Raw genomic sequence first — 26,355 nt, forward strand, 5'->3', positions numbered from 1 at the left:
TGGAAGTCAAAATGTATAAACAATTAAAATAAACTAGTGTTGACATATGTTTGTAACTATTAGCGCATTTTTGAGACACATTTGATAAGAAAAACAAAACATTCTTGGATTTATAACTTATAATTAATCGAATATTAATACGAACACCAATATTTCCGCATTTAATTAAAGTTTTGTAAAATATTTGCAAAATAGGTTCTGTAACGTTGCACTAAAAACTTTTTTACAAAAAATTTTCAGTATTTTTATTGGTCYAAACCTATATAAATTCATTTATACGTTTATTTTCACGCATGCATATGTAATTAATATACAACATCTACATACAAAGTTATTTAAATAATCAAATTATTAATTAATTAACATTAAATATGCAAACCCTTTCCTGCATTTATTTTAACAACCAATTAAAAAGTATTTACATAAATATTTGTTAAAGCAATTCAAGTATACTYCGCTATTCTCATGATTTTGCCTCGATTTTCTTTTGGAATTTCGTATACAAGCTCAGCTGATTTGTCGAGAGTGAAGATTTTGAATTTTTCAAAGCAAAATCAAATTCTTTCGCTTTAATTTTATAATCATCTTCACTACTATCCATACTTAATCTTTCAAAGGCTAACAATGCAGCCTCATTGCAAAGATTGCACATATCGGCGCCTGTGTAAAGCTCTGTTTCTGCGGCAATTTTATTTATATTTACATCTGCTGCAAAGGGCATACGTTTCGCAATTAACTGTAAAATTGATATACGCGACTGTAAATCCGGTGCTGGCACATATATATGTTTACTTAAACGACCAGGCCGTAGTAAGGCATCATCAATCATATCTGGCCGATTACTAGCTGCCACGACGAGTATTTGCTGGCTGTTCTCATCCGAACCGTCTATAACGCCATCCATTTCAGTCAATAGCGTTGAGAGTATACGAACCTGCACATCACTTGAACTATTTGAGCTAATGGGACGTCGACCGGCCAGCGTATCTGTAAAGAATAWATGAAAATTTATAAATATATATAATATATACATATAAAGCCAAAGTCTGGTTCTCATCTACCAATTTCATCAAAAAATATAAGACAAGGTGCATTTTTTCGTGCGGTATCAAAAATTCGTACAATAAACTTTTCGGCTGCGCCAACGTAAGGCGAATAAACATCTGCGCTGGCTATGGAAATAAACGTCATATCAGCTTCTTTGGCTAGACATTTCGCGAAGGTCGTTTTCGCACAACCCGGTGGGCCATACAACAGCAGGCCTAAAAATAAAAATACAATTTGCTTACAATCTACAATAAAACTAAATAATTTTTATAAATTTACCTTTTGGTAATTTTAGTCCGAATTTTCTAAACTTTTCTTGTTTACGCAGACCAGCCAAAATGCTAACCTCCATTGTACGTTTTAGCTTGTCCATACCACCGATAGTTTCGAAGCCGTCCACAAATTTATATACTCTTACATCGGCCGTGTGCACCGCTGCAGGTCTTACCTAAAAAAAGCAAGTTGCKCTTTATTAATTATGCAGAAAGATTACTTATTGAATTTTATTACATTATTCAGTGCTGACTTKACGAAATGCGTAATGTCGAAATCTTTCTCTTGCTTTACTTGATTCTGTTCTATATTTTGTACCAATAACGCCAGATCACCTGCAACGAAACCCTGTGTACGTTTGCCGACTAAGTCGAGTAGTTCATTGTCAAGCCTCTTTGGCGTCAGAAATGGTTTTGCTTGACTGAATTCGAACATGGCATTAAACAAAATTTTGCGTGTCTGCTCATTCGGCCAGTCAATGGTGATTTCATGTTGAAAACGTCCAGGTCGCCGTACGCTAGCATTTATGGCACTTGGATTTGATGAAGTCGCTATACATAATATACTAGCATCCGAATTGTGCAGCTCGTCAAGTAGCTTAACCAATTGCACGCATATACGATTTGAGTTGCCTGCATCTGTGCTGGATGCATTATTTGAAAGGGGACATAACAAGTCAATATTTTCGAAAATGATTATGGTAGGATCTGAAATTTTAATAATTTCACAGATTTGCTTTTAGAATAAAAGTTTAATATTATTTCTTACTCACTTTTAGATTTCAGATGTTTAGTTAAATATAAAGCATTTTCGAATTCTTTGCGCAATTGTGCTTCGGCCTCACCAGGATACTCGTGTAAAACGTTTTCAGTGGATATATAAAAACAATTGCATTTATGCTGCTCGACAAATGCATTCAGTATAGCAGTTTTGCCACAACCTGGTGGACCGATAAGAAGGGCATTTAGATGCGGCCGAATACCATTAGATTCGATATGCATATCACGTAGCCTGCTATTACACAATAAATCCTCAATTTCTTTCCAAACCGATTCGTAACCATGTTTGAAAAATTGCTTTACTTCCAACGCATTCGATTTGACACTAATGTATATATTGTTTATATACAATTGTGTTTGGCTATCCAATTGGAAAAGTGTATTTCCATTTGCATTTATACATGAGTCAATATGGATAGCAAATATTCCAAAATTGTTAGTGCTTTTAGTGCGCACAACAGATCCTATCATTAAATTAAGTGGTGTTAATATTTGCTTTATGGCGATAGTTAACAGGCTGATAGACAACTTGCGTAGACGACTTTTAAAGAAACTTTCACCGATTTCCAACGTTACGGTAACCTGTTCGCTATCACCTGTTTGGCATTCTATCGCTTCTAGGCAGTTTAATATGCATCCTTTTTCTAAAACAGTTGTAGTGCCAACACCATAGTCTAGATAACAACAATTTACGTTAATATCTCGAGGATAAACTTGGCATAGAAAACAGCAGTTGTCAAAGCCCGTTCTTTCAACACAACATTTCATCCAAGCACCTGGGCGTAAGCCGTTTTTAGTAAAAATTTGTTTGGGCAGCAAGCATTTCTGAAATGTAAATTCTTCAATTATTTGAAGTGGTAACACGGTTAGTTTCTGATCCAAATCAAACTTCATTATTAATTTTCTCAGGCCCTTTTACAATATTTTACAAATGTAAACACATTTTAGCCAAATACGCTAATTTTAAATGTCACATTCAGCTGTTTTGCAAAATGCCGGCAAATTCGCTTAGTTCTTATAACTACGGCGAATAAGCGTTGTGACAAATAGAATGAGTTAAAAAAAAAACAAAAAAAAAATCCTGATATGTGTTACATCAATGAAAGGGATACATATCTGAACATTTGGGTTAGCAGGTTAATTTAATATCTTTAAAAATATGCACAAAAACGAAAGATTATTTTAAATAATATCGAATAAAAATATGCTGCTAAACACTTAAAATGAATAGTCCAAATTTGATTCTTCAATGCAACAGTGTGCCTCAAGAATGAGACGGTTAGCTACGCGTCATATTTCTTTACACTCATCCACCATCGCTCAGTTTGTCAAAGAAAGAAGAAAATTATCCACAAATCTTTGAGGTATATGCAAATTTCTTTCCACGTTGAATTGCAAAAATCAATAAGTAAAATAATTATTAGTGCTACAATATTGCGAAAAATCGTTTACTTAGCAATTGTTTTAAAAGAACCAATAACTTGAGGTAAGTTAATAGCCAAGAACAATGAATTGTAAAAAAGTCGGCATCGCTCTTTATTTTCATCTTTCTTTTCGCCACATTCGCACTGTCTACAAAAGCAGAAATACATCCATTGAGGAAAAGCATAAGCGCAGACTGCGCTACATATATAGTGTAAAATCGAAAAAAACAGATGAAAATTATGGCTGACTTGGACGCAGTACACTTAGGATTGGACGAAAATGAAGCAGATATAGCCGAAGAGCTACAAGATTTCGACGACTCCTTTGACACAAGAAGCGAGGCGTCAGAATCAGGTTCGGAGTCTTCAGTCTCCCAGCCTAGTATTAGTTCTGTGAGCACTACTATTTCGTCAATCGGTGAAAACCGTAAAAATAAAACAAAAAAAAAAGCTAGTAAAGAGAGTGAGAAGAAAGCAACTACTAAGCGTACATCTTCGCCGGCGGTCGGAGCTGTAAACGGAAAAAGTTCTATAGGTGGTAAGAAAAAACGAAGCAACGAAGAATCATCAAATAAAGACGAATTGTCAACTAAAACTTCAGAGAGGAAAGGTACCCTTAGTAAAGAAAAGAAAACACAAAAAAAAGCTAGCAGCTCTAGCAAAAACTCTACTACTTCAATAGCAAATAGTAATGGGCCGGCAAATACAAGTAGTGGATCTGTATCGGCACACGCCAATACCAGTGGTAATAAGAGTGAAGCCAGTGATGCAGAAGACAAGCCTACAACGAAAACACCGTTCGACAGCGATTCCGAATCAGAGGACTCTGATTCAGCAGCAAATATTAAACGTAATGGACGAAAGCCGATATCTAAGAGTGCTTCTCCCGAAAAGAAAACACAAAGTGGGTCGACTACTAGTGGCAAATCGTATGATTATATGACTAAACTAAACTACTTGTTTCGGGGTACTCACTTCTTCCTTATTAAATCAAATAATGCAGACAATGTTGCCATTGCTAAGAATAAAAATGTTTGGGCTACACTACCACAAAATGAGGCAAATCTCAATCAAGCATTCAAGGAATCCCGGAATGTTTTATTAATCTTCTCCGTCAACGAAAGTGGTGAGTCACCATGCTAACTCGTAATAAAATAATATTTCCTTTTGCTTTTATGGTCATAAGTGTTCAATGTTTCGTTGTATATAACATTTTATGTACGAATAAGATATAAAATGCTTACATAACACCAAGATCATTGAACTTCCTAGCACTATTTAAAAAAAATAAGTTCGTCATTGGCAAGCAAACGACCATTGACTTCTTTAACTTTCGTAATAATAATTTTATTATTACATTTTTGCCTTTTTAGGAAAATTTGCTGGTTTTGCACGCATGAGTTCACAGTCGCGCAGAGATCTTTCTCATCCGGCATGGGTTTTACCACCTAGTATCTCTCCAAAGGCACTCGGAGGTATAATAGAGTTGGATTGGATATGTCGAAAAGAGCTGTCATTTAACTGTACTTCTCACCTATACAATACGTGGAATGAAAGTAAGCCGGTTAAAATTGGACGTGATGGCCAAGAAATTGAGCCCAAAGTAGGCTCAGAGCTATGTCGCTTATTCCCCGAAGATGAGAAAATCGAAATGACACCTATATTACGAAAATCGAAAGAAACTGCTAAAATGATGCGTGAAAAAGGAATTCGTGTCTCATATCGTCCACCGCGAAGTTTATCTTCACGTGGTAGTCGCGGCGGTGTTGGCAGCGGTTTCCCGAGTTACCGCCAAGGCGACCGTCGAGCTGGTAGTAGTGGTGGTCCAATGCGACATAGGCGTACATTTAGTTCCGGACCTCATCGTCCTTATAAACTTCCACCACTCGGAATGCCACCGGGTGGCGGTTTTAAACGCTCATCCTCGCCATACCGCAGTAGTGGTAGCGTAGGTGCGGGTGGAAGTGGAGGATCACGTGCAGGTGGAGGCGATACCGGCTTACCATCATGGGATCGGTATATGAATTCTGCCGAAGCATACATGGTAGACTACATGCGCTCTATGCATGGACAACTGCCTCCATTACCGTTCGTACCGCCATTTGCGCAACTTCCACTATCTGCTTCCGGTTCGGGTGCTTTACCGCCACCAGGTCCGCCATCTATGTACGATCAATTACCGCCACCAGTGCGTTACTACGATGGACCACCACTGCCAGATTATCCTCCACCTCAGCCAATTAGGCCTCCACCACCTGGTTTTGACAAAGCACCATCCTATGAAGACTTCGCAGCATGGAAAAATGCCGGTTTACCCACGTTACCCGATGGTATGCCACCAGGTTTCCCGAGCTTTGGCAGCAGTGCTGGGACGTCAGCTTCCAATGGTGGTAACAGCGGTATTGGGGGCTCTAGCTCTGCCGGAGGTAGTGGTGGTTTTTCAAGTTCTACTAATGCTATTAATGCAGGCAGCACATCAGGTGGTCCTAACAGTTTTCGTAGCAACAGCCAACGTTCCAACAACTCAAATATGATGCGTCCACGTGAACGAGCTGGTGGTCGTGACTATCGTGGACCTAGCGGTGGTGTAAGTGGTGGCTCCGGATCCCGCAGCGGTGGAAACGATAGACATTTCCGTGCTGGTGGTGGCAGCAGCGGTGGAGCGCGTAATTACCGTGACGGTAGACGTTAAAACAACAATGTATCTATGAATATGATATACGCAACAAAGGTGTAAAGTGAAGTATTTACGGGCAGACGGTTACAAACGTCCTCCCATTGTGAACGCGTAAACCACTAAAGAAAGCAAAATTGATGAAGGTTTTGTGTGAAAAAGTGCGTCGAAATTCTTAAAAAAAAAAAAATATAAAAAAAAATATCCCGATAATGAACCTCTTTAAATGCACCCCGTAACCTCTTCGTGTTCGAACTATATAATCGGAATGAATGTGTGGCGGAAAACGAGTGAGGTTTTGAGCTGCATGCGAGTAATATTTTATTCAAGTGCGGCTACTAAGTTCTTTAATATAATGCTCTTCAAATTACTTAATAACGCGTAAAGTGATTGCAAATTTAGGCAAACAAATTTAACATGCGAAAATATTTTAAAATCCCTCAAATATAAAGTGTATATGTATTAAATCTTAAAAAGTTATATAGACATTGATAGAAACAAGAAAATGACGCATATGTTTATACTTTTTAGTTGTGTTATCATTAACAACTAATTTAGTCGAAACATATATTTTCAGTAATAAGTCATTATTAATGAAAATTTTTCATTTTTCAATTGGGATTACAAGTGAAAATCAAACAAAGTTAAAAAATATTTTTAAATACATTTTATTTATATATGAAATCAATGAACAGCCTATATTGCAGTTCTGACTCGAATGTTAAAGTTATTAAATTAAAATTGCAATGCAAAAACTTCATATTTACATATTTTATTACAAATATCATACTTGCAGTCCCAAATTATGAAAATGATATCAATAAATGTATTACTTCAGTTTTGTTCGCATAAATTAAAAAAAAAGATATATATATTATTGACTAAAGTTAATTTTAAAAGTACATGTTTAAATAAATAACACACTGTGTCGCTGTACAACAAAAGCAATTCCATGGTAAAAGGAATGAAAAGTTGACAAACTTTCTCAATTATAAATACAATGCATATACATACTATATAATTTTAAATCATAGTTATAGTTATACGTATCGTAAAAATATAAACAAAACCATACATATGTGAACTTTATTTGCTGAACGAAGGCGGAGAGGTTGCAATGTTTTCGAAAATAAAAGAAAACACACGAACTGTTGTGAAAATATGGACTGCTTTGACCGGTTTAAAGGAAAGACGTTTACCCTTACCCATTCCCATTAAAACTATTTGAAAGCTATCAGCTTTCCAAATAAAGAAAAAGAGTGCTAAAAGATGAAAAACCAGTTACATCAAACTAAATGAAAAAATTTGAAAAATAAAATCGGAAGCAAAAGTGTGTGCAGTGTTTCAAATGCAAGTTATCCAAAAAGTAAAAAATAATGGAACATTTCAACATTCAGGTAGAAAAAATTGAAGTGGCAACAGAAATATAGTGTTTGTGTTGAGAAGATTATACAATATTATTGCCATACCTTATTCTGCTGAAGTCACTTCCGTATTCAAGAAAATAACAAAGCCTATTGGACACAACTAGTTATTATTCATCAATCTCCTCCTCCTATTCAAATTTGATTTGGAGTGAATGTGTCAACCCTCTATAGCATACATATGTATATATTTATAAGAACTTTTCCGCTTGGGTTTAGACAACATAAAAAATGAAGTGCTTGAAATGAAAAACTACAAAATGTTTCGTACTCGTGTTTAACGAGTTAAGTGCATAAATATGTCTAACGGGATTCGAGCGTAAAGCTCTTGAGTCCATTCTAGTTTCCGCCTTGCTTACAGCACATAACGCACCATAAATCAAATTTGCCTGGAACCAACTGTATCTATGCTTTCTAATTAAATTAATTCTTGTCTTTCAGACCATGCAGACCATGTTTATGGGAAAAGCTGTTTGACTTTGACACTCCTGTGTCCTGCATAATGCAGCAATGATTGATAGAAACGTCAACTAAGTTCATGGGACTGAATATTTCGCAGCAAAAACAAAACACTCAAAAAGTAAACTTGGTGTTGCTAAAACAAATCAAATCTGCCAAACAAAATTAAAAATGTTAAATTCGGCTGTATCAGAGTGATAATACCATTCACAGTCGCATTTCTCCTAGCATTAATGGGTATAAAAATATCATGATTTCATCGTTCAGTTTTTATGACAGCTTTAAGCTATACTAGTCCGATTTGTACATTTTCTTGGAATTTTATAGCGTTACCTTGGACAATAATAAGTGTCAAATTTTGTGAATATAAATCGTTAGCGCAAATTTTTCTCTATACAAGGATTGGTTTGTGGAACATCAGTTTGTATGGCAGCTATCTGCTATAGTGATCCGATCTGAACAGTTTTTTCAAAGATTGTGCCGCTGTCTATAACCATAATTCGAACCAAACTTCGTTCAGACATAGGTAAAATAAATAAGTTTTCCATCCAAACATAATTTGATCGTTTAGTTTCTTTGGCTGCTATATGCTATAGCGGTCCTTTATCTACGGTTCCGACCAATAATCAGCTTCTTTTAGGCAAAATAAAGTGTGCAAAATATCAGATCGTCATCTCGAGAACGGAGAGTCATTTGTAGATCGATGGACATGGATAAATCGACTCAGATCATCATGGTGATCATTTATAAATATGCTTTAGTCTCTGACGTTCCTTCTCGGTGTTTCAATCTTTTTACCGGCCTTAAAATACCGTATTAAAAGTATAGAAATATTTGAAATTGATTTAAACTAATATCCCATGCAATCGATAAGATTTGTTCTATCCAACACTAAGAGCGCTTTTACGGTTTTGGAGTTGCAATTATTTCCTATTACCTTACCATTCATTTTAAAGTAGCTTCATCTCAAATTACTATATAACGGGTACAGTTAATACTCAATGTCATTATGAAAGCAACGAGTAACGATGACGTAACACAGAGACTAGACCGTGGACCACACTGTAGACTAGAGCCATATTTTTTGCCTTTCTTTTCAGCGCCTCTCTTCTGGTCCAAAACGGAAAGCGAAGATTTTGTGACGGCTATGTGATATTTTATTATAATGGAGTTTCATTATTTGAAGGTGCAATTAATTTTTTAATAAATTTTTATTTTGATATATAAAATTTTAAATTGTGTTTAAATGCTGCCAACTCAACATTTTGCAGTCTCTTATAATAATAGTAATAGTTAAAACCACTTAAGTTTATGCCATTTTATTACGAGTTTTTGTGGTTTTTGCCTCCACGTATTCATCATCACCATCGGAGGATGTATACTCTTCAATATCTATTATGTTCTTCTTTGAAGGAACACGTGGACACGTTGCCGTTGATGATGTACTTGGCAGATCAGCGACGGAACTGCTTGCCATGGCACTTGTAGACGGGGCATTGTATCTTGGTTCTATAAGAGGGAAAAATGTTACTTAAACAACATTCAAAAAACAAGCCTGTTTATGATTACATACCTTCTGTTAAAATATCGTGGTATCTTTCCTGTCGTTTCGTTAAAGCGTATGTGCTGCTGTAAAATAATAATGGTAGTAGGACTACAATGCCGCACGTAATAAGAAAGAGCAACATATCAAATTTACGATGACAACAATCTAAATCCTTGGACCAGTGTACTCTCGTTCGATTCATCTAGGAGCAATAAAAATATGATTATATAAAGCGACAGTATATTAAAAATACCATTACCGAATCTTGCATATCGTAACAAACTTGTCCATTATTTTGTTTATCCAAATCGACATAAAATTCATTTAGATCCAGATAGTCGGTCAAACAGAGTACACATTCTTTACCTTTGTTCTCGCGTAGGCAAACTTCCAGATTTATTCTCTTTGAGTCGAATATATCCGAATTATTGCCATGAAAGCAATCTAGACAATGTACAAAAAAAAAACAAATGAATATATTTAATAATTTAAATAGCAACACATGTACTAACCATCACAATACGCCTTTGTCCATAACCCGGTTAGTATCGATTGTGTTGTAGAAACAATGTTGATGCGATCTTTATCAAAGAACTTCTCTGTGCAATTATCCTCTTTGCGCATGAGCGAATACATGTCTTGCATTTCGGTAAATTGCGTCTGACAACCTATGCAAAGTCTAACCGGCACTGAATGCAATGTTGAGCACTGCACGAATACACTTTGTTTTTGGGCTAACTCTCGCAGATATTTGTTACAAATCTGAGTCATTCAATGTAATTGTGAAAACATTTAAACGAATAGAAAATGTGGAGCGCAACATTAAAAACTTACATTTTCTGCTAGGACATGGTGTACAACAAATAAAAGAGGAATTAGCTTCATTAAAATGCTGTAGGAACACATTTTACTTAACAAAGGGAATTTACCGCATAAAAACTATGCACTCGATAGGTTTTTTTTCAATTGACAGCCAGGGCAGTGTTGTATTTAGTCCAATTTATCGTTTTCAATTTCCTTCTTCCAGCTGTATATGAATTACTTGGATAGCCTTAATAAAGTTTATTAAATTACTACCTTAATTATTCAGAATCACTTATGTAAATATCATGTAACTTATTCACTTTTAATGGTATCCGCCATTTTTTTAAATTTTTTTTTAATATCATCGACGACCGATATTTTTTATACGGAATCTATATCGATAAATAATGTTGTATTTGTAACAGCATAAAAAGTAAAATTAATCAGCTGTTAAAAATAAACACACTTAATAATTGCAAAGTGCGATTTTCTCTTAATTAGTTGTTAAAAACACAAAATACCAAATATGTAGTCATTAAACGCATATAAAATATATTTGTACATATATTTGTTATAGTATTATATACATACTTATTATAGTGTCTTAAGTATTGGATATAATAATTACAAATTATAGTTAGTAGTTTATAAAATAATATTTCGAAATTGTACAAATAGCCTGATTTGAACCGCTACTAGCGTAAGTTATCCTTTTATAGAGGTACGTGAGGACGTGTAGCTTCTGTTGTCGTGCTCAGTAAATTAGGAATTGAACTGCTTGCATTGTTAGAAGTTGAAGTTCCATTTTGATAAGTGTCTATAAAATCAAAAAACATGTTTTGTGCAGGGTTATCTTAAACAATTAATTTAAAATTAATAGCAGTGGCATTTAAATTATTACTGTCATTTTATATAATTTACCTTCAATTATACTGTGATTACGCTCCTGTCGTTTTGTTATCGCATACAGCGTGCCATAAAATATTAATGGCAACGTCCCAACGATGCAGCTAACAACAGCAAATAATAGAATATTAAATTCACGATGACAGCAACCCAGATCTTTAGACCACTCTTCTCTTGTCCGATTCATCTGTTGACAAATATAATTTTCATATGGAGAATAACGAGGCATATTTATTGCAAATAATTAAGGCGAACTCTTACCGAGTCTTGCATGTCATAACAAACTTGTCCTTTGTTATTTTTATCCAAACCAAGATAAAATTCGTTCAAGTCCAGATATTGGGATATGCACGACGCACATTCTCTATTTTTGTTGTTTGTTATACAATCATCAAAAGCAGTTCGCTTTAAATCAAAGACGTATGAATTATTACTGGTAAAGCAATCTGTAATTAATAAAGAAACATAAAATAACAACAACATAATAGTTAACTTTATGCTAACCATCACAGTACGCTTTCCTCCAAATACCGACAAGTATCGATTGTGTTGTTGAAACTATATTTATACGATCTTTATCAAAAAATTTATCTGTACAATTTTGCTCCTGACGTAAGGTCATGTAAGCCACATGCATCTCAGTAAATGGCTCCTCACACCCCACACAAAGACTCACTGGCACCGAATGTAGTGTGGAACACTGCACGAAATCACTCTGTTTTTTGGCTAACTCTCGCAAATATTTTTGACATATCTGAAAATAAGTCAAATTAAATAAAATGTTATAAACAAAAAATAAAAGCGTCGGAAAAAATTCAATATGAAAAGTAAGAATAATGGAAATACCTACATTTTCCGCCAATCCGCGAGATATATCGGTTAAAAATAAAACTATAATTGCTGAAACACTTGGACTATACATTTTGATATGCAATTTTTTTTATATCATAGTGACTTAAAATATAATTTTTTTAGTTACATGAATTTTTATACACAAATAATAACAAAGAACTTGTTTTATTTTGGTCACAGCTGACACCAACAAACATATGCAGCGATGCACTAAACAGTGATGCATAGTTTTACGAACTAAATTTTAAATACATATATTTTAACACATTTTTCCATACTAGACATTTTAAAAATGTTGAAAGCCTATTTTCTTAAGAAATAAAGATATAATTTAAATATGTTTGTAGATAACTCGTTGAATATCAAAAATCTTTAACTAATGTTGTCATTTCGTACACCCTGTACTATTTCTAGGTTTCCATTCTGCAGTGTTGCATATTTTCGGTCTGTCGTTCATAAATCCAATTCGATATRCATTTTTAACTATTGCCATTGCAAAATACGACGCCGAAAGAAACGTATGTCAGTGGAGTTGTTCGGTGAATAATTTCTTGGATAAAGATGTGCAAATAAAGTCAGCTGAAGTAAAAAATATATATAGTGTGATATGATGCTTGCAACGCAAAGTTTTAGTTACAAAGAGAGTGTAAATAACCTTTTATAAGGTATAAAGAAGTTTCGAAAATTTAAATATTTTGTACAATTGGCATATTTGCCCGCTAGTACCTCTAGTTGAATTGCTGCCTCTTGCGTTCGTATATGTGTGAATTTGTACATATGTGTTACTTTGCGATAGAAGCCGGAAAAGTATGTAAAGTAATTATAAATAAACAAAAATATGAGAAAAGTGCAGTGCTAATAAATGGAAAAGTGTCTAATTCTATTATAAGTGAACAATTCATAAATTATTTGTGAAACAAAGTAATTTTTTACGGTAGCTCATACAATACAATTCAGACGAGCCCGCCACTCCTTCACAGGAAAATTTTTCAATTGTCTGTAATCGCTGCTCTGCAAAATTTTGACTCGGCAGTGAATGTAGGAATAATACACATATGTATATGAATATGTTCCCACTGGAACATAAGACTAGCTGCTGGAGCCGAGCCAGTGTTTTAGTGTATGTGCTTCATGAGCCTGTAAATAAGGAAGCCGAATAGCAAACAGCAGTAGCTACCACGGCCAGTTTAGGGAGTTATTTGTCTGCAAATAATCAAACGGAATATTTTTGCAGCGGCTGCAAAGGAATAAAAGTAAATACAGAGAAAATCTATGTTTAAAAAGTGTGCAAAGGAAAATGTGTAGATTCTTAAATGTACAGGATAAAATTATTTAATAAAAAATAATATACGGTGAATCGTCGAAAAATTGTATGCAACTTGTTACAACTACATTTCCAACGGTAAGTACAGAATGTTGTTTAAAATACAAAGATATCGTTATTTTGTTAACCAATATCTATTTTGCCACGCCTGCGATAAACCCCTACTTAGTATTATGAATGAAATATACATAATTAGTACATTTCTCCTGCTTCATAACTTACAACTAAGTTTCTGCAGTGGTATACACCTAATTGTTTACATATGTATAATTATATGATATTTTTTTTTACAATTTCCTACACCAATTTGTTATGCTAGTGGCGGTATTTTAGATTTGCTGTTTTGTTGATTTGTTTTGTACATATGTATGTATGTAATGTAGATGCATATACAATGTTTTTTAAACTCGAAGAGTATATTGGCAGCAGCTTCGTAGCAGCTTTTCCGAACGATAAAATTTTATGCGCAAACTCTGTTTGTGGAGTTTTTCAACGCTGCACATCTTTCCTGTATACAGTTGCAATGTATTTACTACTGAATTAGTAAATACAAATGTTTGTAAGTTTGTAAATGCTTTCCAGTTTAAAAACAAAATTTATATTAGTTGTGATAACAGTTTTGATTTGGCGGTTAAATTTGTCTTAAAATATAATTTTGTTCTGAAATTATATAATATAAAAGAGTGGTGATGCATAAAAGTATTATAAATATTATACTAATATTTTACGCGATTTTTAGTGATAAACGATTTGAAGTAACCACATATACATATGTACTTATGTATGTTTGTGTCTATATACCCAGCACATTGTAATGTGATCCAATATCAAAACCTTTACTTTACACTTATGGCCAAACGTCATTACAGTGAAGGAACAAATCTATTGTTAATTTTTGCGAAGTTTCGCTTGTGTAAGAAATCATACAAGGTATTTGCAAACAGTTTAAAACTCCAAACACTTTATGGATAAATATTGCGTTCAATGCATTACAATAGTTATTATTGTGATTATTGCAAAGCCTTTTCTAACATACCATTGCATTTCATCAGAAGTGGCATAACTGAAGGCCACACTACATAGTTGGGGAAGTGGCTGCAATGATTGCTATAAAAATGCAGTTTCAGATTACCAGCAGCTCGTAGCAGGGCACTTGCATTCGTACTTTGACTGCTAAATAACTTTTTAACGCTTGTAAGACCGCAAATGTATGAAAATGTTTGCATTTGTGCTCATGTGAATGTTGTAGATATGAAATCAACGTCTTTACCGCCTTGCGACAAGTCACAGCCATTGATTCAGTTGGCCAGTTAGTCATGGGCTCGTCAGCCAGCTGTAGTCAGTCGGGCGAACAGCTTGAGCCGTGCACTATCGCTATATAAGTTTATATACGAAGTGAATATGTGCGCCGATTTATTCTCGATTATTTGCTATTCGAATTTTGCTTTCATTCGTTGACTCTTTTCTGCCTGCCTGCCTGCAAGCATGTCAATTCTCCAACTTGTATGCCCACAAGTGTACATACATATGTGATATATGCAGTGGCTGTCTGTCTGCGCTGCTGCAAACCAGTCAGTCACCGCGGCCCACTTGTATGGGCATGTGCAGAATTTAGGAGCAGTGCTACATGGAGCACTGCATGTACTCATACGCAAATGCAGCCCCCCTTTTATTGGTTTCTCGTTATTACTCGTTCACCCTTTTTATTATGCATAGCTGCATATGTATGTGTAAATATTTTCCAACGTTTGCATGTGTTTTGGAAAGTGTGTGGTGTTGTTATTTTGTTTTGTTTTTATTTTTATTGTAATTGTAGTACTGTTATTCTTGTTGAAACTTCGAACATATGCTTTTAACTTTGAAATCATGAATTTGTATTTTTCATATTCTTCGCAGAAGAAATTTATTTTATTACTCCTTTTACTATATTTGTCCTGATCGATCAACATCTAGCCCTGGTATGGAAATATTTTTCTTTGACAATATGTCTTTACTGAATTTGGCATGGACTATTGTCTGAGGTAGCCCTACAATCTCTGTACAACTTGTTCATGTCGGACCCTTATATCTAACATCCAAACTGAACTTTCAGAGCTAACTTCCTTTATTAAAACTTGACTATTTGTGAAAGCTAATTTAACTTCGGTGCAACCGAAATTCTCTAGTTTGAAGCTSAACTGTCATTTAATGATTCATTAGAAATAAAGCTTCATACAATTTTTTTTCTTATTGAATTTTAAAATAAACAATTCATTTGCATCTTAAAACACCAGCTTTTATGACAAACCATAAAATTCGTAATTTTAACGAAACAGTTAGCCACCTGAGTGCTTCGAATAAACAACAACCGATCGACATCGTCTCGCCGCTCGATTTGTTGTTAAGTCGCTGCCGCCAATCGGTAGTGTTTGGGCAAAAGTAAAACCCACACACAGCTGTTGGGGAAATCAGGTTTTTGCCTGCCAAGTCAGCCCAGTCAGTCAGTCTTTGCCATAATACCTATTAGTTTGTTGTTCTTGTTTCTTCATTTTTATTTGGCTTTGCGCGCTTTGTTTTTTCCACACAATTATCACAAACATTTTTGTTGTTGTATTTTAGTTTTCAATTATATATGTACGTCTGCATGTATATACTATGTGCTTGTTTGTTTTCGGTTTACAAAACACTTGTGTTACCGTTTGCCAAGTGTTCGTGTCGCTTGTGCAAGTTGCGCTTTGCCGATGCTGTGCGCCCAAGGCGGCATTATTTGTTGCGATTTTTTGCTCAAACACAAAAAAATTGCATCAGGCGATCAGTTGCGTGTTTGTGACAGCGGTCCTACTGCCAAATAAAAAAATGTTAGAAAACTGCGATATAMAAAATTACATTTAATTTTTTTGTTTTTATTGTTTCTATTTTATTTTATTTTTATTCGTGTGCGCAGCAAAGACATAGAGTAGGTTGTAGTTATGTTGAAAAACTCACGCTAATTGATAAGTATCGATGATGCATGCATTAATTTTATTTTTAACTCAAACGGATTGTTTCATGAAGTTCACCTCCTTCAGTAATTTTGAAATAAGCATAGCACTCAGTGTGCCTAATTAGCTTCCATTCAATCGCCTTCTTGTATGTTTTCGTGAAATTAACTTTTTGCTGTCAAAGCCCGCTACTTTTTTATTATGATCTATTTGACTGTTCAAAAGGTCTTTWCGCACTTATCTCCTATATAGTTTAAAGCAATCTATCTAATCTTCTCTGCACGAAATATTCAGAATTCTACAATACATACAGCAACAACACAAAAACAACGCTAAGTGCTTGTACTGGCTCTAAAGGAGCCTATTTCAAAGGAGATACAAAAAGTTTGATTTTTTTCGCCAGTCCGGCTCAAATTTGATCAGATGTTATATCATGTTTCAAATTACTTGCTAATTATAAAGGACCACTGTAGTGTGCGSGAATCTTGGTTAATATGTTAATAACTGGTAAATAATACTTCTATCTATTCTAATAAAGAAAGAATAAAGACCAAACTACAAGTCACTCATCTTCCTTAGTCGGCTCACTATCAATAACCATCAAGTCACTTACCTTATGTATGTATAAGTTAATGTGTATATATGTGTGTATGTATAAAGATTTATCATCTTTATTGCCGTTGCATCACCAAAGTCTAGCAGCGCGTCATTTAATTGCTTTGGGATTATTCCACGAGTGCAATTCTGCAGTGTTTTCACAGCCTCAACAGCTACCGAAAATAAAACGGTGCGAATGGCGCTTGGATTACACAATGCTTCTAAAATTAAATTACTTAGGCTGTAGGTACATACATACGTACATCTATGTATGCCTAGGTGTGAATGTCCCTTCCTTTGGCATTAGCGGCGCACTTATGGGGAGCGTGTGCTCATATGGTATGTATATTCCATATGTATGTATGTACATATGTATGTAATATGTTGAAAATTGCCGGTCATTCACGTTGCTGTCTCTTATACACATCTTTTGGCATTAGCGGCGCACTTATGGGGAGCGTGTGCTCATATGGTATGTATATTCCATATGTATGTATGTACATATGTATGTAATATGTTGAAAATTGCCGGTCATTCACGTTGTTATTAACTTTTATAAAATTACAATTATCTTAATAGCTTACTCGCTTACTCGCTTGCTTAATTACTTAAAATATTTTATAGTTTTTCTATTAAATGATGATTGTTTATTTTATTAAACTTTTGAAATATTTTAGAATTAAGTCTTTACAGACTTTTTTTCTAGTTGCCTCTAACTGATCTACATTTTTTTTATGAGAATAGATAGGGGAGTTATAGTATCTGGTATCTACCAGTTATTAAGGCATTAACCAAATTTCTGCACAGTAGGGTGTCTCTTTATAMTGAGCAAGTAATTTAAAAAGACATATAGCTTCTGATCAWATTTAACCCGGACTGACGAGAAAAAATTCCAGTACTACTATTTTCAATCTCGAAACAATTTACTTTTGAGCATATATTCGCTTAATAAAATTTCTCCTCATCGACTTGCTTGTTGTTGTTGTTGTAGGGGCAGAATTCTGTCACAGTCCTTGGCTGGATAAAAACCGCGACTGTTCCGGTTTCGCACGACTCCACTGTCACGCGAACGATTTCATGCATTTGTCATAAGATTTGGGCTTCAGTGTTTTCAGCGAATAGCGTCATAGGGAGTCGAATCTGCTGAATATGGTGGCCAAGCGTTAACTCTTTTTTTGCTTGACCAAAAAGTCTGTCACAATCATTCTAGAATGTAACGAATGGCGAAAAAAGCTCAATTTTGGAGCGCCATTCTCTAGATTATTGAACAGCTTCGACGACATATGCATGAACCCAGTGGTCTAGTCACCACTTCTTCTCAACATCGCTTTTTGCAAAATATTCAGTCCTTTTGGAACGAATCTAGCATATACATTATATATACACAAAATATTAACCCAAAACATTAGCCAATATTTTAACCAAAATGTGTTGACTCGATCCGTAGGAGATGCCGAGATCTCCTGATATCTCTCTAATGCCAACACGATGACTTTTAAGCACTTTTTCTATGTTCCTATCGACATTAAAAAGTTTTTATCTTGAGTCGGTTTTCGCGCGCAGTTCAAATGAACCACTTCGGTTCAATTTTGATTAGATGATGTAATACTTCAAGCCTTCAATTTTAATGTTAACATCCTTATATTCCAAAAAACTTACGTTAATAACGGCATTGTCAATGTCAATACTTTCAAATTCGATTATTGTATTTCTCCATTTACTTTTATTTTCCGTACCCTCCCCCAATCTGTCATTTCGATACAAACTCACACAGTTTCGGCATGTCAACATCCATCCTGTGCGCATCCCACCTACATCCGTTTTATTGAACAATTCCATTTGCTCTTTTTCCATTTTTCGCTGTGCTCTGGTGTTCACAGTTGTAAACATGTACATAYRTACATACATACATGTTCCTGAGCCGAMTGGTGCATCGCAAATGTGCACGGAAGCATTTTGACTAAACGCATCACAAGTTACCCACGGCACGAAACACGACATGACATGACAATGCCAGTCGGTTAGCAAATTCAAATCCTCACAATGACGTTCACTCAATGCGAAGTGAGTGAAGCGCGCATTATTCTATCTACGCTCGGAAATCGATTATTGTTCTTTGAGCGGTGGGATACACGACATTTTCTGACTGAAGGTTTGACGTGAAAAGAGTCTTTATTTTATGTTAGATACTGCGTTAATACTGTTTTAAAAATCAATTCCAATATTTCTCTAATCTATAAAGAATATTTTTCGTTGTGCATCACGATCTCGTTACTTTTAATCAGTTCTGAACAGATTTGACAAGTCCACTGTTTTACTGACGTCACCAAAGAAAACACTTCTATTACCTTATAAAATATATTATATTATATCCATTTCGAGGTTCACTACTTTKTTAAGTTTTCAAATTTAATGGAGACTATTTATTATCATTCCATTTTGTTTTTCGAAAATTATTTCCTTAAAATTTTGGCCGTGGTTACGTCTCTKATGGTCGAACCCTTGAGTCCAATTTTCGATGACTCATTTGAGCATTTCGGCTAGTAACTGGCGAATGACACGTGTGATGGTTTTCTTCAAGGCCTTAATCGAAGCGGGGTTGTCCACWTAGTCTTTAGACTTTATATATTCCCACAGAAAAAAAAGTCTAACGGTGTGATATCATATGATCTTGGTGCCCAATCGTCGGACCCAAAACATGAAACTAATTGCTCATCAAAGTGTTCTCTTAATAACTCCATTGATTGATGGAAAGTGTGGGAAGTGGCGTCGTCTTATTGTAATCAAATTCCGCCATGATCACGAGCTTCAATTTCAGGCATTAAATAGTCGGGTTTCATAACGCGATAACAGTCGCATTTGACTGTTACGTTATCACCGGTATAATTTTGGAAGAAATATGGAACGATGATTCCACCTGCCCAAAAACCACACCAAATCGTTATTTTTTTTTGATGAAATGGCAGCTCTTGAATTTCCTTAGGTTGCTCTTCGTCCCAAATGCGGATATTTTGCTTGTTTACATACCGATTGTTTCAGAAATGGTGCTGCTAGRTTTGCTTCACTAAAAAAGGTATTTCTTCTTCTATCATCCGTTATATATTGTATAAACGATCAGCGTTACTAGYTGAGTAGACTTAGCCATGTCCATCTATCTGTCTGCCTGTAGTGGCACGAGAGTTTCAGTTTTTGAGATATCAAAGTGAAACTTTGCTCAGGTCTTTCTCTCCTCAAGAAGTTGCTCATTTGTCGAAACCGTAATTGGACCACTATATTCTGTAGCTGCCATACGAAGTGTCCGGTAARCATAAAGTTTTTGTATGGAACCCTTTTAATTTGTGAATATCTTCGGTGCAGCCGAAGTTAACGTTTTTTCTTCCCTTCATTTTAGTATGCTTTGTTTTTCCCGCTTCTACGCACACATACAATCAACGTCGTATATATAAAATAACTGTTGGTATACTGAAATATTCCTTATGCCGTTGCCGGCCGCTATATCTTTTGCACTAAGTTCGACATGCGCGCGTGGCATTTGCCATTTTAGAAGCAGCCTACTCACACGCACGCATATATAATATGTATATTACGAATATACATGCAACCGCTCCTGCAGGAACATTCACATTGTGTCATGAGTCCTTTGAGGAATTTTTGCTGCATTTTTTGCACTTTGCTTTATTATTATTTTCTTGCCCTTGACGTAGCGGTTGGATTCCTCAGAGCGCTGCCAAAAGCAGTGCACACAAGAGCTTTTGTTTTACTTTTTTCAACTCGCTTTTTGTTTTGTTTTGCATTCGTGCTCTGTCAAATTGCAAGCAGGATGCTTAGAAAGCCGCCTGCTGCTTGTGTGTGTCCTGCAAGAGGTTAAATAGCAACGACAAACGCTGAAGTTGACTGCGAATTTCTAAGTTGGCCGTCGCTTTGCTTTATGTCAACTTATCTGCATTCCTGGTCRTGCCAAACTGTTTAGCAAGGCGCAAGAAGCGGCAGGGGATAGAGYGAAAAAAACACATAAAGGAATAATGCGAAGCAGCCAAATGGAAGCAGCAAAAACTATGCGTCGCCCGGAGTTGAGGAGTCGTTGCTTTCGATCGATATTTAAACGACAGCGCTCAGACGTGGCTACGTGCCTTACGCGCAACCGATTTTTAACACCTTTCCGCCATTGTTRCGGCACTTACTGCATGCGGCCATTGTGTTTTAGTTGCATTATGCATAAGGCTTTTAAGGATATCCATGCACAAATGCACTTCGCTCTGTGAAATGCCTATATGTAAGCGTGTGTGGAAGCGAAATTGTTTGGAYTTCTTTCCTTTACATGCGTCAGTGACTTCCTTGTTCGCATGAGTATCTAAAATGTGTTCAGAACTGGCTGCAGTTTTCAGCATTTACTAAATCTCAATATTGTACGAAGTCGGTTCGATAAGTACGGACCGTATGGTCCACCTCGGTGGTGTTGTTATCTGCCTAATCGGACTCATAGTTCGTGTGTCCGCGTCTTTTTATAAAAAAATGAAAGAACAGCAATAACGGACGGTAATTCGTCCCTTGAAAGCGAAATCAGGCAGTGATTTCAAAGATCGTTTGCCTACCGTAAGCGGAAATAGTTTTTCTTTGATGAAACCGTCTGAAATTTTTGTTTTAGTTTTKTTAGTTTCAACGTGATCGCAGATCAATTTTTGATTTAATGCGTCCTTGAGCTCCAAAAATAGGATACCGGATAACAGAGGACGAAAGTCTSCGATCCTATATTGTCGGACCGTGGGAATAAAAAACGTGATATAGCTGAAACAGTAGGTATATGAAAAAGGCAGGTGTCATATACCATATTTAATGTGGCAACACCATGATCTATTACTTTTAAAATGCAACCGTATCCTATCCTGATGTTGCCTTTAATCGTATCGTCACTTTACACTTACATTCGTTTTTGAAAAAGCAAGGCATCAAACACTGCAACTTTGAGTTTATGCTTTCTTCTGTAAAAGCCCSTCAACGAGTAAGGATCACTACATCGTAAAATCCTTTAAATATGATATATTCGACACGAGAAAACTGTCGGCCARGTGTGTGTCGTATTTGCTTACTTTGGACCACAAGCTCGGTCGTGGACCGCTTAACAGCAGTATTTGATGTTGTTTAAGCTCACTCTGGCTCACAACTCCACCGTCGCTACGGCAAGTTGGTCGATTTAGACTACGAACTGCAACCCCATCAGTCACGTTCTTCATATTTGTCCTCGTACAACCTCTTTATTATTCCACCTGAAAGTACTTTCTAGACCATTTGTAAACATATTTTTCATTCTGGTCAAAGAAGTTGGAGCATCAGTAAGTCGATTGTATAGAAGTAAAAGGTCTTCGGACTTACAGCTTTACAGTGTCGGTGGCGACTTCGGCTCTAGCGCAGCATCTGTAGCTTCTGAATACTGTAGCAGGTTAAACTCCTACTTAGCTCGAATCGACCTCGACATACATATGTACAGCACACAACGTGTGCCCGCATGAAACTAACCACCTCTTTGCATGCCAGCTAACCCTACACATCTCTCCCAGTGGTCCGACCCCGTTGAAACAGCAAGTTTCCTGGACGTACCATTGGATGACCTCGATGGCCTCGATCTGAACCTTATCATCCTAACGGACATAGCTAACCGCTTCAACAACAACAACCTCGGCCGCTAAACCTGTGCCGCTTCTACCATACCGGAATTGTCCCAGATTTTTTCCGGTGAAGAGCTGCTATTTCGRTGATCTAACTTTGTTTGGATCAATTAGTTTTTGGTTATCTTGGCGACGATGCAGTGGAACTCGKGCTTTTCACTACCTTGTATCTATAGTAGGACCTGGTGTTGACGTTTTCGAGCTCCACATTTCTTGCTTAAAGAACTTTCGGATCCCACAGATCTGCTGTACCCATCTAATGATTACCTTTATTATATTTACCCACCTGTCTTTCAATTTCTCTTCGTTAAAGAAGCAAAGTTTGCAGCAAACTTGGCAGTTTAACAGTGTTTGCAGTGTCTTTGCTCCTTGTCTGTGCACACTTCAACCACCGGCCAAGCACCTCGTCGGCTACTATATACGAAAACTTTCTTGCAACTACTGCAAGTATGTATGTGTTTGTCTTCGAAACTTTTTACTTAAATATGTTTGCAAAGGTGCCACTAGGAGCACCGTCTTTGATTCACGGTCTCCACGCACTCTTATGCTTCTGGCTTTGCTTTTTGCACACCTCACTTGCTTTTGTGCCATTGCATCCTTGTGGCCTAGGCCGGCTCCGAAGTCTAATATTACTTCATAGTTTATTTACCTTTCGTAACTTCTAAGGCTTTTTTACTTCTCGGTTTTTTCTCCGCCGCTTTTCTATCTGAGCTGTCTTCTATTTCTGCGCTTTCACACGCACACACCTGGCGTTTAAACTTGAAAAGGGAATTTTTTCCCCGCTTTTTTTTCTCATTTTACATTTGCATTTCATCACATCACCAGCCAAGGTTTGCACATCCACCCAACTGTATGTTCCTTCAATTTTTCTTTTTCCTTTCTTCGCCCGTTTAACAATCTCATTCGCCTGGTTCCTGGTTGTTGGTGTTGAAATTTTGACGTAATGTGCCAACGATTTGCTTAAATCCTCTAAGAATTTGCATAAAGAGTTTTCTGCATTTTCAGCTAGTTATTTCCAATTCTTGCAACTCCACCCTGCTGTCTCTTTCGGCTCTGCTCCAGCAAAATTATGGGATTTGAATTTTGCCTTGCCGTTGCACACACTCAGCAGTGGTATGTGTGCAAATGTGTGTGCGTGTGCGGGTTGCCACAATATTTGAACATTTTTAAGCGTTTGCATATTTAATCCGCTTTATGCTGTGTCGGGTGTGTTGAAAAGGGCCGACGTGCCAGTGATTAAATTTCCTGTTGCTAGCGTAAAGTTTTTTCCTATGTGGTTTTGGCTTCCTAGGCGCGGACTGCGCGCTGTGTTGTGCGTTCAGGGGGAGAGTGTGTTGCGTTTAAATTGCAAATGGATGCGGTCGTCTCGCCTATGAAGCAAGTTTACATTTTAATTACAACGTTCATATTCAATTCGGGAGTCTTTCACTCGACTCGAAGGAATACTCCATTATGCTTGACAACAATTAATTGCATTAGTACAATACAATAAAATTTTTGATGAATTTTTCGAAAACACCTGGCAGCAGTACATTTGAGCATTGTGCCTATGTGATTCCGACGAAAAGTTCAAATAAATAATACTGTTATAGTTTATCCGCTCTAATTTGTAGTATCTTGATTGCGTTATATCCTGCTGTTCCAAAAGAAAAAACAGACTATCATTTCCAAGTAAATGCTTCGTGTGCGAACAACTTTTATTGGATTCGGCTCAACTTGAAACAGCCATACAGTCGACTGCTTTTTACTTTCAGCAGTCCAGAATGTCATAGACGGTTTACGAAGCGCAAAGTTGGTATTTTCTTAACATTTCTCACAACCATTCGACACGAGCCTTTTTTTGAGCAATTGACAAATTCTGTGGGCTCCTAGGTGAAAATAATGTTTATTGTTCAATGTCCATGCAAATTTGATTGAATGCCGGTCCCACTAGTGCTTCAATCCTACGACAGGCCACACTTTGATTTGGCAATCCTAGCATCCATAGTTTCCGAAATGACAACTGTTTTTGCGCCTTCATGAAATCAGTCTTGGAGTGACCTACGACCATCCATAAACACTGGCTCTTGATCGTCGAAATTTAATTAAGTTCATCGATGCATTGTTACTGAGTTAATTTATGTCGACAGTTGTAAAACATAATTGCGTGAATATTTTATGTTACTGTAAATAACATAAATGCCAAAACGTTCTGAGTATGTATAGCAAAAAAATGTTAAACTTTACGAAAAAATTCTGAGTTGCTAGATCAGACACTAGGGTTGCCAAATCCCGAAATATAAATCGCAACCTATGTAGATAGGTAGAGTAGGTGTCTGAAGCCGCTTCTAGACCCTAATGGGACCTATTGTGAAACCATTGTGACTAAAACCCCCTCACTATATTATGACCACTGCCTACTAGATTGTCATTGTAGTCAGAGTGTGGGATTCATATTCTATTTCCAAGTTAGGGATTGGACTCCTCCGAAATTCAGTTATATTTTTAACATGTTTGTCGATTAACAATCTACAAGTAGACAGAGGCATATAAATTCCCTCTTCCGCCGTCTAGTTGTAGGATTGTTCTTGCTCTGTCTAGTTCATATGCTTCACAGTTACCAGCGCTATCATTATGTGCCAGATCGCATTGCAGGTTTATCGTGAAATAGTTTGTCAGATCCACTAAGAGATCAACGCATTCTTTCGCCATCTTTGATAAGACCCAAGACTGATTTCAAAGAAAATATATTCCTTGATTTGATCTTTGTCAGAACAAGAAGGCTTTCTTTAATTGCCGTGATCACCCCTAGAGAGCGACTGCTTTGGCCTGGCGATTCTGGTAACTAATTTTCCATCCATACAGATGCTTATCCATGTGTCTCTCTCCACTTTACCCCTTTGCCACTCTTCTTTGAAAGCGAAGGCAATGTTGAGGACTGAACTTCAATTCTTTTTTTATAGGATTAGCCTTGTACCATTTTTAATGACGGCATCAGTTCTGGGGTTCTGTATTTCATAGTGAACTATCTATCGGTCTTAAAAACTATTCATTTACTCTAAAGTACCGATTTATAAATCTGAATATCGTTTTTGTGGAAACTAATCTGAAATGTGGCAAAGCGTAAAAGTGCAATGTTAATAGAATTGATAACTCACCGAGCAAGCAGAAAGCCAGCGCATACTCAATTTCTAATTCTTACCTTTAAGCAATGAAAATAGCTTTTAGTAACGAATACTTTTATAGCACACTGTAAATATGCATTTATGTTCTGCCTTGTACCGTTTAGTTTTCTTTTGCAACATTCGCGTATTAGTTCTGTGTTTTACAGTAAAATCTTCAAATATTCTCATAATTTCTCATCCGTGAAATGAACACTAATCAGGTCATCCATATTTTCAAATTTTCGCCGTTAATGAAGCTTTTACATTTTCACACGCTTTTTGCTTAGCGCTGTGCTATTTATTATTTGCGCCGAGCGCAGTGTTGCAGGGTCATTTGCTATTGAACTTTTGCATTACAAATCGATGGGTTTTAAGATGAGAACAATTTTCATTCTTAGTTTTGTGAAAATTTTACTTAGCGCGGTTTCCGTAGCTGCAAAACAAAATTTTTTTTTTTTAATTATTGTAATTGTTTATCAA

The 26,355-nt window shown here is 36.2% G+C and overlaps 5 protein-coding genes across 14 annotated transcripts in view; 2 read left to right on the forward strand and 3 right to left on the reverse strand.

Annotated features, from left to right (window-relative positions):
* Window positions 1-381: 381 nt before the first annotated feature.
* Window positions 382-3,084, reverse strand: LOC108968384 (spermatogenesis-associated protein 5-like protein 1). The gene is made up of 5 exons (XM_018932393.1): window positions 2,093-3,084; window positions 1,558-2,027; window positions 1,327-1,495; window positions 1,062-1,262; window positions 382-987 (listed from the first exon to the last, which is right to left on the reverse strand). Exons 1-5 carry the CDS (start codon window positions 2,991-2,993, stop codon window positions 464-466), a joined length of 2,265 nt encoding a protein of 754 aa, XP_018787938.1. The 5' UTR covers window positions 2,994-3,084; the 3' UTR covers window positions 382-463.
* A 317-nt stretch (window positions 3,085-3,401) lies between these two features.
* LOC108968394 (YTH domain-containing protein 1) lies at window positions 3,402-8,606 on the forward strand. Of its 2 annotated transcripts, none has more exons than XM_018932422.1 (3): window positions 3,402-3,585; window positions 3,681-4,649; window positions 4,897-8,606. In XM_018932422.1, the coding sequence occupies exons 2-3, from the start codon at window positions 3,755-3,757 to the stop codon at window positions 6,213-6,215; spliced, it is 2,214 nt and encodes a 737-aa protein (XP_018787967.1). In that variant the 5' UTR covers window positions 3,402-3,585; window positions 3,681-3,754; the 3' UTR covers window positions 6,216-8,606. The 2 variants fall into 2 exon arrangements, with proteins under 2 accessions (XP_018787967.1, XP_018787966.1); XM_018932421.1 differs by having other exon boundaries at window positions 3,684-4,649.
* A 666-nt stretch (window positions 8,607-9,272) lies between these two features.
* On the reverse strand, window positions 9,273-10,745 carry LOC108968395 (osteopetrosis-associated transmembrane protein 1-like). The gene is made up of 5 exons (XM_018932423.1): window positions 10,461-10,745; window positions 10,139-10,388; window positions 9,886-10,070; window positions 9,654-9,828; window positions 9,273-9,589 (listed from the first exon to the last, which is right to left on the reverse strand). Exons 1-5 carry the CDS (start codon window positions 10,530-10,532, stop codon window positions 9,390-9,392), a joined length of 882 nt encoding a protein of 293 aa, XP_018787968.1. The 5' UTR covers window positions 10,533-10,745; the 3' UTR covers window positions 9,273-9,389.
* A 296-nt stretch (window positions 10,746-11,041) lies between these two features.
* Window positions 11,042-12,397, reverse strand: LOC108968397 (osteopetrosis-associated transmembrane protein 1-like). Its single transcript, XM_018932424.1, has 5 exons — window positions 12,187-12,397; window positions 11,841-12,090; window positions 11,598-11,782; window positions 11,352-11,523; window positions 11,042-11,247 (listed from the first exon to the last, which is right to left on the reverse strand). The coding sequence occupies exons 1-5, from the start codon at window positions 12,256-12,258 to the stop codon at window positions 11,144-11,146; spliced, it is 783 nt and encodes a 260-aa protein (XP_018787969.1). The 5' UTR covers window positions 12,259-12,397; the 3' UTR covers window positions 11,042-11,143.
* Window positions 12,398-12,702: 305 nt separating this feature from the next.
* The window catches only part of LOC108968386, a 169,698-nt gene continuing 156,045 nt past the window's right edge, over window positions 12,703-26,355 (forward strand). For 8 of the 9 annotated variants that reach the window (XM_018932402.1, XM_018932400.1, XM_018932401.1 and 5 more), the window contains exon 1: window positions 12,703-13,590. The gene's annotated coding sequence lies outside the window, so the exon portion shown is untranslated. The remainder of the gene's footprint in view (window positions 13,591-26,355) is intronic. The other variant, XM_018932396.1, reaches the window with a different exon arrangement.

The sequence above is a fragment of the Bactrocera latifrons genome, unplaced genomic scaffold (genome assembly GCF_001853355.1).
Source record: "Bactrocera latifrons isolate USDA-ARS-PBARC rearing strain unplaced genomic scaffold, ASM185335v1 scaffold_213, whole genome shotgun sequence".
Classification (NCBI taxonomy): Eukaryota; Metazoa; Arthropoda; class Insecta; order Diptera; family Tephritidae; genus Bactrocera; species Bactrocera latifrons.